At 39.3% G+C, this 12761-nt stretch overlaps 1 protein-coding gene across 8 annotated transcripts in view; it reads left to right on the top strand.

The window, feature by feature from the left end:
* Positions 1–12761, top strand: part of NAV3 (neuron navigator 3) — a 718489-nt gene that overhangs the window by 633223 nt on the left and 72505 nt on the right. For 6 of the 8 annotated variants that reach the window (XM_084796372.1, XM_084796369.1, XM_084796370.1 and 3 more), the window contains 6 exons: positions 60–192; positions 999–1269; positions 2209–2920; positions 4881–5369; positions 9125–9166; positions 10704–10864. In XM_084796372.1, coding sequence (XP_084652498.1) covers positions 60–192; positions 999–1269; positions 2209–2920; positions 4881–5369; positions 9125–9166; positions 10704–10864 — 1808 coding nt within the window. The remainder of the gene's footprint in view (positions 1–59; positions 193–998; positions 1270–2208; positions 2921–4880; positions 5370–9124; positions 9167–10703; positions 10865–12761) is intronic. The other 2 variants (XM_084796367.1, XM_084796373.1) reach the window with 2 other exon arrangements.

The raw sequence follows: 12761 nt of genomic DNA, 5'->3' as shown, positions 1-12761 counted from the left end.
GGTGCTTCATGGCGTTTTCCCCATGACTGGCTTATTTCTGCGGCATATCTTCTCTTTAGCTGGGACGACAGCAGTTCAGTGAGCAGCGGCCTCAGCGATACACTTGACAACATCAGCACCGATGACCTGAACACCACGTCCTCCATCAGCTCCTACTCCAACATCACGGTCCCTTCCAGGAAGCACACTCAGGTGAGAGCCACTCAGGTGTGAGCCACTCAGGTGAGAGCCACTCAGGTGAGAGCCACTCAGGTGAGAGCCAGCCTCTCCCTCCCCACTGAGCGTATTCCTTCCTTCCTTCAGGTTTGTCTACCTTTTAGTAAGTTGTGGTTTTACTCTTTTCTCCCCTGAAGTATTTGCAAAGTTTGAATAAACAGACATAATAAAGATCCACTAACACTGGGATGCGAAGTACTTTCATTTCAGTCTTCCTAGAGTAATACCCTTCAGAACTTCTGCAGGGCCCAAACCCAGCCTCTTTTGAAGAGCATAAGCCTCTTAGACGTATTTGCTGGTGTCTAACCTAGAAAGACCCTCATTGACATTTCTAATACTGATTCATTTAAAAATCCAGTTTAAAAAATGGCCTAACATTGGATTCTTCTTGACTAATTTTATACTAATCTCAAAAAAAACAAATTATGAGGCTCACTTGTGAGTGAATCAGGAAAGAACATTGAATATTTCATATCTTGTCTTGGCTTCTCTTATCGCGTTTGGCATAGAAAAATCCCTTCTTTTGCGGAGCTTAACTATGCTTTGCTGATCATTATTTATCCTGACATTCTCTAATATCTGCAAAGGGAAATTCTATGTCTCAAATTGATCAAGCTTAAGTGAAATCGTAGTTTAAAAATAGAACCGTCTCTGGCATGCTTCTGAAGTATAAATTGGTGCTCCATTATTTTTCCTGCCAGTTGTCTGCCAATGCATTCCAGTTCCTGGTTAGCTTGTACTTTACAGGTTTGTTTTCATGGGACTTTTTTTTTTCTTTATAGCTGAAAACAGATGCGGAGAAACGTTCAGCAACAGATGAGACCTGGGATAGTCCGGAGGAGCTGAAGAAGACTGAGGAAGATTTTGACAGCCACAGTGATGGAGGCGCCAAGTGGAAGGGCGCTACTTCCGGACTTGCCGAAGACTCAGAGAAGACGGGGCAAAAAGCAGGCCTGTCTGTGTCTCAGACAGGTTCCTGGAGGAGAGGCATGTCTGCTCAGGGAGGAACACCAGCGAGGCAGAAACCCAGCACAAGTGCACTCAAGACCCCTGGTAGGCTCGTCACTTCCCACTCCCGGAGAAGACGTAGGGATCTTCTCTGGAGAAGTATTTTAATCTGTGGTGTCCCATTTGACACCTGTGTTCATGTGCATTGGCTCTCCCTTTGATAAGACCATTCCTGTGCACACAGTTAAATGATTTTATGCTATAGCCACATGCTTTTGTCCCATAAGACCACATGACTGTGACAGTCTGAGGGTCCTGTGGGGATCACTCTTTTCAGATGTGCTGCATTACCATTTGGTCACTTTAAGTCATATACAGGTAAATTATTGGTTCTGGATAAGCGATAATTCATTTTCCCTGACATATTAATATTTTCACTATTGATTTTAATGAACGCCACTACCTTTTACCATAAAGCTGGGGGCTGAAAGCAGTCATTCTAACCTGAGGATGGATTAGAATGCTCGGTATTTCAGATTCTGTTTGCGAATTAGACTTTATGAAAGAAAAGAGTGAAAGAATTCTTCCCAATTGTACCATCTGTCTTGTAGGACTCTTCCCTTGTTCTGTGGATAGTGTCATCCGAAGGGCGGGTGTCATAGAATACTTCAGATATAATCATATTAAAGGTGCAGTGGTTAGCTCCCTGTCTAGCACTTAGCTTGGGAGGAGTACCTGAAGCAACACTGTCACAGGATACAAGATATTAACAAATAAGAAAATAACATGTTTTCACTCTATCTTTTCATGTTCATCACATTGCCTCTGACAGGAATGGTTTTTTTTTCCCCCTCTAGCTTTCCCACACAATCCCTTCATTACATTAGAGTGCATGCCTGTTTAGATCTGAAATACTTAGAAATATTTCAGGACTGAAGCTACGTCAGGAGGAAACGTGCATTCACATTTTGCAGTTGGTTTTTGGAGGTGTTATGGTGTCCAGATATTCAAATAACCATGTCTGTGGGGTTTCTCTTTAATTAGGGAAGACCGATGATGCGAAAGCTTCAGAGAAAGGGAAAACTCCCCTTAAAGGATCATCCTTGCAAAGATCTCCTTCAGATGCAGGTAAAAGCAGTGGAGATGAAGGGAAGAAAACACCCTCGGGCATCGGGAGATCAACAGCCAGCAGCTCTTTTGGATATAAGAAGCCAAGCGGTGTAGGCTCCTCATCTTCCATGATTACCAGCAGTGGTGCCACCATAACGAGCGGTTCAGCTACACTGGGGAAAATCCCCAAATCCACTGCCATTGGTGGGAAGTCCAACGCAGGAAGGAAGACCAGCCTGGACGGGTCCCAGAATCAAGATGACGTGGTCCTGCACGTGAGCTCCAAGACCACCCTGCAGTACCGCAGCTTGCCACGCCCTTCTAAGTCCAGCACCAGCGGTATCCCCGGGCGAGGTGGCCACAGATCCAGTACCAGCAGCATTGATTCCAACGTCAGCAGCAAGTCAGCTGGGGCCACCACTTCCAAACTGAGAGAACCCTCTAAGATCGGCTCAGGGCGCTCAAGTCCTGTCACCGTCAACCAAACAGACAAAGAGAAGGAGAAAGTAGCGGTCTCGGATTCAGAGAGCGTTTCTTTGTCAGGTTCCCCCAAATCCAGCCCCACCTCTGCCAGTGCCTGTGGCACACAAGGGCTCAGACAGCCAGGGTCCAAATACCCAGATATTGCCTCGCCTACATTTCGAAGGTAAGGGTGTGTAAAGGGATGCTGGGAAAACGTAAACAGCAGTATATAACACGCGTTTATTCTACACAAAGGTACTTTAATTTATTCTAAATATTCTTAGAAACTGTCTTCTAGACTTGTTTAAAATATAGTGGATTATGCAGAGATGATTGTATGAGTCGCAAGCATAAAAGCAAGATGCTCATTTACAGAAGTGATTAGCCTTTCAGCTATATAGTCAATGTGACACTAGAAATACAAACAATATGTGGAACAACAGGCTTGAAATCAGATGACTGGCTATTCATAGAAATAAAGTGATGATAGCGTGTAAAATAATTCAGTAATTTTCACCTCCTCTTTCCATAATGAAAATCTAAAACTGCGTAGATCTTTATAAACACTGCATTTACTTTATTCTCTTGGTTCGTTATCTTATATATTAGTACGGTACCTTATGACTCTTAATGAGTTGGTGTTTATGAATATAGATGATATATTCTTTCTAACAGTTTATATTGGACCAATTTATACAATACCAGATCCTAACATAGTATCAAAATAAAAGAAGCAAAATCAAAGTAGAATCTGATTTTAGGATTAGAATTCAAGAGTCAGGTGACTTTTATAACTCTTCATCAGTGTTCTTTGAAAGGACCCAGCAGCAGCACATCTGATGTGTGTATCAGCAATATCTTTGTATTAAGTACGTGAAGTTCTGCTTAGAAATATCACTGATTTTAAGGATCCCAGGTAGCGGGGCTCAGGAGAGGGGAGGGGTTGGATTAGTGGATGAGTTAGGACAAATAGTTAAATAATACTGGCTGTTTTTTCATCTTCACAATGAAAGAATATAGTTTATCATCTATTACTTGTTAAATAGTTAAAGTTTGTTTTTATTCTGCTGATTTACCCTAGAACCTTGAGATCTTTGGAAGAATCTTGGAAATTTTACTCTCCCATTTCAGTAACCTTTAAAACATAATTGTTTGAAAAAAAATAGCAGTCAAATTTCTCATTAGAAGTATTAATTGTGAAGCATGTTTTTAAGTATCAATTCTTCTTGGAAAGAATAAATCATAGCTTGTAGCAAGAGTAAATATTTTCATTGCTCATGTGAAAGCCAATAGTGCCCTCCTGTGGCCTATTACCTATGAAACAATTTCTCATATTCGTCATAGACACCTTCCTCTGTAGGAAGTATGGATTTCATTGCAACTGAATTAGCAACCATTTCGCCATTCCTTCATATCATGTTATTTCCATATTTGCATAAATTTGATTATATCATCTGTTTCATTTACAAAACTAAAATGTTTTCGGAACTAAACTCCAATTTCTAACTTAGTACCAGTGATATTTCAAATCGCTGGTGTATAAATACACATTTATATCTGAATAGTTTTGGCAACTGACAGCAATCCCTGTGGTCTTTCCATGGGAAGATAAAAGCAAATCCATTCCGTTGCCAACAATATCCAATATTTCCAGCCCAGCCGCTCAGGCCTCTAGGTATTACCTTACTTATGTGAACCTTGCCTTAAGTGTCCCCCCTTTAGATTTTTGAATAATCTATTTTTAAAAGGAGGAAAAATCCATTTAGGCGTCCTATTCCGAATGCGTAGAAGTTGTTTCATTACAATGGCTCTGTAGACAGGTAACGCCAAATTGGCCACACTCTTTGAGAGTCCTCTGATCACCAGAAGTGTAAAAGTCAAGCGCCGTCTTGCCTAACTTTTGCCCACTTCTGCCTGCCTTGGTTGCAGCCCAGTGCTGACTACCCCATTAGATGCTGTAAGAGATTTTTTTTTTAGTACTTGATTAATAAAAGACCAGTCCTAATCGCCTTCAGGAACATAGAGCCTAGACGTGCTTGGTAGCTCATACTCCAAAGCACACTTGGCTCTGTGGACTGAAACCGTATGCAATGTGGATATGCGTCTCTTGGAACAACTGAAGTTGTTATTTGTTTTTCTTTTAGGTTGTTTGGTGCCAAGGCAGGTGGCAAATCTGCCTCTGCACCTAATACTGAGGGTGTGAAATCCTCCTCAGTAGTGCCCAGCCCTAGTACCTCTTTAGCCCGTCAAGGCAGTCTGGAGTCACCGTCGTCTGGTACGGGCAGCATGGGCAGTGCTGGTGGGCTAAGTGGCGGCAGCAGCCCTCTCTTCAATAAACCCTCAGACTTAACTACAGATGTTATAAGCTTAAGTCACTCGTTGGCTTCCAGCCCGGCATCGGTTCATTCTTTCACATCGGGTGGGCTTGTGTGGGCTGCCAATATGAGCAGTTCCTCTGCCGGCAGCAAGGACACCCCGAGTTACCAGTCCATGACCAGTCTCCATACGAGCTCTGAGTCAATTGACCTGCCCCTCAGCCATCATGGCTCCCTGTCTGGACTGACCACAGGGACTCACGAGGTGCAGAGCCTGCTCATGAGAACGGGTAGTGTGAGATCTACTCTCTCAGAAAGGTGAGCTTTCCTGGAGGCATTGATGGGTCCTTAACCCCTACTTCCCGCCCTGTGCCTACCACCCCATCCTACCAAAGTCCCTTGATTCCGCTGTGAATACGACCATGCAGTGACATAAAGTTGCACTTAAATTTAGAGTTAATATTGCTACAACCAGTCTTATTCCTCACTCGTATTACCAAATTTGCCAAGGGATGAGGTAATTTAAGGTAGGGTGATTGGATACTTTTCTTAATATGGATACCTACTTTTCTAGTCAGTAGGCGATTTGCATAATATATAAAGTATGTCTTCATACAGCGAGTGATATCTTCTTAAGACATTTTTAGTAGTTGGCTTGAGACTCAAGATAACACAGCTCACTGGCATGGTCAAAACTTCATTAATGAGCAAATTCAAATGGATTCTACAATTGTGCTCTCAGCAATATTTGAACATTTAAAATATAAGTTCACTCCTTTATTAAGACGTATTCTACAATGCCCAACTTGTCCATTAACCTATTATTTCCAATTATTTTCTTTTGGATTCTCTTGCTTTTGTGAAATACAAACTTACAAGTGAAATACAGCCTCTTAGTGTTGCATAATCTCTGTGCAGGCTGGCAAATGGCACTTCCTCCACATTAAAGCACTTGAGACTGAAATGAACTTTTGGTGCTCAGTGCTTATCATGTTGGGCTTGTAATCACACAATTTGTGTTTGCTCACTCATAAAAACCTGAGCTAAAATGTATCCACTTCCTTTTAGGCCTAGTTAGCACACACGACATATAAAAAAACTGGTACTGCATCACACATCAAAACGAAATTAGACTTTCAATCATATCTCACATATCAGTGGCTATAAGGTAAATACTCGTGATCATGTATCATGTATAAAACTTAGGACAAATAAATATAACTATATTTAAAATATATTAATAGTCTTATTTTGGATAATATATTGTGGTTGTATAAACATATGTAAAGAATTTTTAAAAATGTATTGATATCTAACTCAAACAAACTAAAATTTTTTAGTCACAATTCTTTATATTTTTAAATTATAGAGATGAAAATATGAGGTTGATTATATAGATTTCAACCTATTTCTTTTGCATTCAAACAACAAATACTACATGTTATCAAGTACATAATTTTAATCAAGAAATTATAAAATCAAACACTACATGTTAAGATTGGCAAGTTCTATAGCTATAGTTGAATTTAGTTTTAATAGTTTATTCCACATTTTAGCTCTACTCTATAGAATGTGTATTACAGAAATATAAAAACAAATATATACTTATTTACTGTTTTAAAGCAAATCATTTTTATACTTATGCAATAATAGAAGTAGGTTAATTTAACCCAATATTAGAATAATAAAATATGGCTAGGTTGATTTTTTTGTTTGTTTGTTTAAAACATTGTGTATACTCTCTTTTTCCAGAAGGAAAACACAAAGTCTCACTGTATTTTAACCCTTAAGAGTACAGATGAGGAAATGTGTGGTCTATGTAAGAATATGGCTCAGAGGGTTGCTGGAGAGATGGCTCAGAGGTTAAGAGCACTGTCTGCTCTTCCAGAGGTCCTGAGTTCAATTCCCAGCAGCCACACAGTAGCTCACAGCCATCTAGAATGAGATCTGGTGTCCCCTTCTGGCCTGCAGGTGTACACTATAATAAATAAATCTTTAAAAAAGAAAAAAGAAAATCTTATGAGCATATTCTGACATAGCTGCTCAGTTCCTAACTAAGTTGAAACTATAAAGTCTATTACAGTATGATTTTTTTAAATCAATTGAGATGTATATGGTAGAGGTTGAGGTAAATGTAAGTTCTTGACTTTTCTTGTTATACGTTGATCTCTATATGTGAATTCTAATAGGTCACTGGGTTTTTATACCGATTCCAATTTTACCCAAATTATTCTTCACTAAAAAATTAAAAAGTAAGGAAATGAGTGAATATGAATGAAATCAGAAGTTTTTAATATTTCCCTGTATATAAGATGTAGTCATTAGCGGTGATGTGACTATATCTAACCCACATGTGTTTTTTTTTTTAATTCTATTTTACTGTGACCAAATTTTTTAAAAGTAGTTTAAAGTCATAGACAGCCTTGAAGATTTCTGGTTTGTCCTTAAATGTGAAAATGACAACTGTGCTGTATATTACAGCTAATGGCCTTAGACAAATGGTACAGTTTACTCATAGTCTCTACCTCCCTAGACATGGCTGATATTGGAGTTTGCAGTTCCTGAGGCACTGCAGAAAGGCCAGCATAATATTGACATACATGTCTAAAACAGTGTTTCTCAACCTTCCTAATGCTACTACCCTTTAACACAGCTCCCCTTGTGGTGACACCCAAACGTAAAATTATTTTTGTTGCTATTTTATAACTATAATTTTGCTACTGTTATGAATTGTGACATAAATATTTTTGGAGCTAGAGGCTTGCGAAGGGGCTTGCAACCCACAGGTTGAGAATCACTGGTCTAGAGTTTAGGAAATAGTTCTATATTACTCGATTTAAGTGTATTCTTTTCTCAGTTATTTAACTAACTTCCCTGTGACATATAAACATAATTTTTCTACAAATAGATAATATTTACAAAATAATAGAAATTTTCTCATTTTATTCAATATTTAAAAATAATCTTTAAAATGTCATTAGATCACAAAAATACATAGCCCAATATAGTTCATAGTTAGAAATTTTTTATTGGTTTAGCTTGATTCCTTAGGTTTTTTTTTTTTTAATTTTTGCCAGTTAGGAGATTTTATAATCATAATATGTAAGCAGAACAAATTACTCATTGGCATAATAATTGCACCTTATATAACAGATGGAGAACCTGTAGAAGAAAACATTTTAGCTTTGATTGTCAGTAATTCAATGTGGAGTCAGTCTGTTTGTGTTCATCTTATCTCATCCCATTGTGCATTGCTATGTATTTAATTTTACTCATTTGATGTTCTAAACAAAGAGTGATGGTTCTGTAAATCCATATTCATTTGGTGCTTTGTTAATCTGCGTGCTAGAGATTAGAATGGAGCCTCTGGATATGTCCCACTCTTCTCCATTCTCAGTGAGCCACTTTCCACTTATCTAGGCACACCTTTCTAGCCCTGGGTCTGACCAACTAGGAGCTAGTTAAACTAACGTTGGTAATGTATATACCCCTTTAAATGCCCACTTATTGACTTCTCAAAGATGAAATGGCTTCACTTCATTAAAATATTTAAATAAATTATACTATAAATGTTATTTAAAGAGAATACTTGTTATATATTAAATTATCTCTTGTGTGTAAGTGGGAGACAAATCTACTTTTATTCTTATTGGAAATAACTATAAAATAAAAATGCAAGTATTACATGATAGTTTTTTTTTTCATCTGCTCTTGTTAGTGAGACTTGTCACTTTAGCATCAGGCATCATTGTCATCTCATTGATTATCCTGCATATGAAGTCACAGCAAAAGTCTAGTCAGCTGCACAGGACAGGGAGACCACCACAGTCATGCTAACATGATTTAATGTGGTGTCTAATTGTTCTCTGAAGGTCACTAGGATAAAAAAAGAAATGCCACACTAATGCAGTGACAAAGATCCCGTCACCTAGTTGGCCTCTCCAGTCAGTTCTGGATTCCTGTGTGTATTAGCAGAGAGTTATTTTGGTTGTTTGGAGAATGAATTTTGTTGGATGTATGATTTGGAAATTTTGTTTGCATTATGTCCTTAGGGGTTTTCTTTGTTTTAACAGCATGCAGCTTGACAGAAATACACTACCCAAAAAGGGACTAAGGTATATATTTCTCTCAGCCCAAGTGCTGCCTATCTCTGTTGTTATGTAAACTTCCTGTACTGTCTCTCTCCTTCTCATCTGTTTGCTATGTAGCATCTGGCATGGAAGATGAAATCCCTTTTAACCTTGGTACTTTCTCTGGCTTCGAGACTAGGTGACTGCTCCTTAGGAAGAGATGCCAAAGAGATAGAGATGGAGACTCAAGTGAGTCCCAATAGGAATATCACAATTAAGGAATAATCAGAACCTGTCCGAGGCTTTGCTCATAAAAAGAGTAGCTAGTGGTAGGATGCAGGAATTCACTTCTCTCTCATTTACATACAATTACTTCTCTGAGCTTTTTACCTTGGAGGTATATGCTGGCAAAACCTCCGACCTGGAACTAGGGAGGTGACTCAGTTGGTAAAAATGCTTGGTAAGCAAGCATGGGTCTTTGAGTTCAAATCCCCAACCATCCACATAAAGAGCTGAGCATAGCCGTGTGGCCTGTAACTCCCACACTGGCAGTAATGGAGACAGGAGACTAACTGGCTCACCTAGCTGCCCCTATAGCTCTGGGTTTGCTGAGACTATAGTGACCCTATTTCAAAGGAGCAAAGTAGAAGGTAGCAAAGCAGGATGTTTCCTGGAGGCCACATGCATGTGTGCACACAACCCAAGCCCAAATAATATAAACATTTATACACATAAAAACTTACATTAAAAAAAAAAACAATCCCCCAAACACCTGTGACAAGTAAAGATGAAAGGTGAAAATATGCTGCGAATAGAGTTAAAAATAATTCTCACCACAGGTCAGGTGTGCCGATTAAGGTATTATTTTACAGATTGTTTTATAAACCCATTCCCAATATCTGCTTTCCATGCCTGCTTTTATTACTTACCAGATCAGGTTAAATCTGAGTTAATATAATGTCACTTAGCAATTTCTAGATAGGACTCAACTCAGAAAAAAAATAATACTAAAATGAATTGAATTCATTGTCATGAATGTATCTTACATACTTTTTATTTCCTGAGAAAAAGATGCCAAGAAAGCAGCTAACAGGTACAGCGCTATGAGCGTTGACAAGCTGTCTGCAAGTAGCATTTTAAACAGAGAACTGAAAGAAAACTCCAGCTATCAGTTTCTGTCCCATTTCCCATGGTGTTCTGTGACTGTCACTGTGCCTCCCTTGGCTTCTTGCCTCCCACGGTCTGCCATGTTGAATCGGTGTTCTCACCTTCCATGTCCTTCCAAACACGGTGCTTTGGGGTCCTTCTCAGTTCACTTGGCTGTCTGCTCGTTGCTTATGACTTTCAAGCCCATATCTCACAGAAGCATCATTTTCTTTTCAAATGCCTCTGTTTATTTTCCCTGTGGGATCAGGCAGATGGTGCCAAATCATCTGGAGGAACTGAGCAATTGTAATTAGATCCAATCTGTGTGTGATTGCTGTTCAGTCTGAATAGTAAGCTGCTCTCGATTGTTTTCTTGTCCTGGTGTTGCCTTGTCCTTGTGGATGTGCTCAAGTGTCTCAGCTGTGCTGTTTTGCAGATACACCCCGTCATCTCGGCAGGCCAACCAAGAAGAAGGCAAAGAGTGGCTGCGCTCCCATTCCACAGGAGGGCTGCAAGATACTGGCAACCAGTCGCCCCTGGTCTCCCCTTCTGCCATGTCATCTTCAGCCACAGGAAAATACCACTTTTCCAACTTGGGTAAAATATTTTAAATCGTCAATTCTGTCCCACTCCTTTTACAACCTACTCTTATAGGAATATTGTTGTCTTTTCATAAAAAAAAAAAAAAAAGAAGAGGCTTCAGGGTGATGCTTACTGTATACAGAATAATTTCCAAATATTGTATCACTTATTTTATGACAAATGATTAATTTTCATGATTATTATAACTAAGAATCATTATTGTTTTCTGACTAAAGCCAAACATTATAACACAGACCGCCGTAAGTATCGGAAGCAGAGACAAATTCCAGAACACCTGACCTCAAACACACAACCCTTTCCACTCCATCTCTATCTCCTTGTTTGTATTCTGTAAAACATTTTACTTTTTGTTGCTGCTGAATGAAATTAATGATCATTATGCAGACAAATAGAACATAAAATAATGAGGTTGAAAATAAAATGCAAGTATATTACTGCAAGATAATCTCTTGAAACATTATTGAAATCAAAATGCTCTTGGATGTGCACACGGTGTCACTGAAGACAGCACTCTGTGAGCAATTTTAGAGGACTATATCGAAAACTAAATGACTGTCTTAGCCATTAGCATCATTTGTAGGAAGTATAGTCATTTATGTAAATATCACAGAAACAGGGAAGACTGAGAAAACAATGAAACATGTCTAAAGATATTAGTTATCATTGAAAAGACCCAGTGATGATGTAAAAAAAAAATAAATTTTTTGGATTGGAGAGGTGGTTTGGTGGTTAAGAACTGGTACTGCTTTTCCAAAGGATGCAACTTTGTTTCCCAGCACCCACATAGGTCAAATCACAATGTCCTGTCACTCTAACTCCAAGGGAATGCATTGCCTCAAGCTTCCTCAGAGATGCTGTGCTCCCAGTGCATATAGGTGCACATAGACACACACACATCTACACTATTAATAATAATAATAATAATAATAATAATAATAATAATAATAATAATCTTTTAAAATTTATTCAACTTTTGTCAAGTCACATTTGAAGTAGTCTCAGTATTTTATCTTTTCTCAGATAAGAAAAGATGGTTCCAATAATGTCACCAGAGATAACTGACAATCCAACAATTTGAACTTTTCAACTTTTAACCCTAAGGACCTAAGGCTAAATCATTCCTTTTACGATTCTTTCCACTCCAACTGCTAGGACGTTTAAGTCATGGACAATGATCTTTGCTCTGGCTCCATAGGAGCTACTGAATTCTTATGTACATTAAGGCTCTATTGTCCTTTAAAAGAGCAAGGATACTCCTCTCTTCTGAGCCTATCCTGCTCATTTCCCCTCCCCCCATTCCCTCTTTCCTTTCTCTTCAGAGAAGGGGAGGTCTTCTATGATTATCAACCTGCCTTAGCATATCTAGTTACAGTAGGCCTAGGTGTATCTTCTCCTACTGAGGCTAGACAAGGCTGCCCAGTTAGGGGGAAATGATTCAAAGGCAGGCAACGTAGTTAGAGACAGCCCCTGCTCCATTTGTTAGGGAACCCACATAAAGACCAAGCTGCATATCTGTTACACATGTGTAGGGAGCCTAGGTCCCTCCTATTCATGGTCGTTGGCTGATAGTTCAGTCTCTGTGGGCCACTATAGACCCAGGTTAGTTGTTTCTGTAGGCTTGCTTGTGGTGTCCTTGACCTCTCTGGCTCCTTCAATCTCCCCCTGCCCTCCCACAAGGTTCCCTAAGCTCTGTCTATTGTTTGGCTGTGGGTCCCTGTATCTGTTTCCATCAGCATCCGGGTGAGGCCTTTCAGAGGAGTTATGGTAGCCTCCAGTCTGCAAGTACAGCAGAATATCAGTAATAGTGTCGGGGTTTAGTTTTCTCTCATGGGATGGATCTCAGGTTGGACCAGTCATTAGTTACCCACTTCCCCTAATTTCTGCTCCATCT

Source organism: Acomys minous (genome assembly GCF_964271855.1).
Source record: "Acomys minous genome assembly, chromosome: 9".
Taxonomy (NCBI): Eukaryota; Metazoa; Chordata; class Mammalia; order Rodentia; family Muridae; genus Acomys; species Acomys minous.
This window is presented reverse-complemented; position numbering and strand designations above follow the sequence as displayed.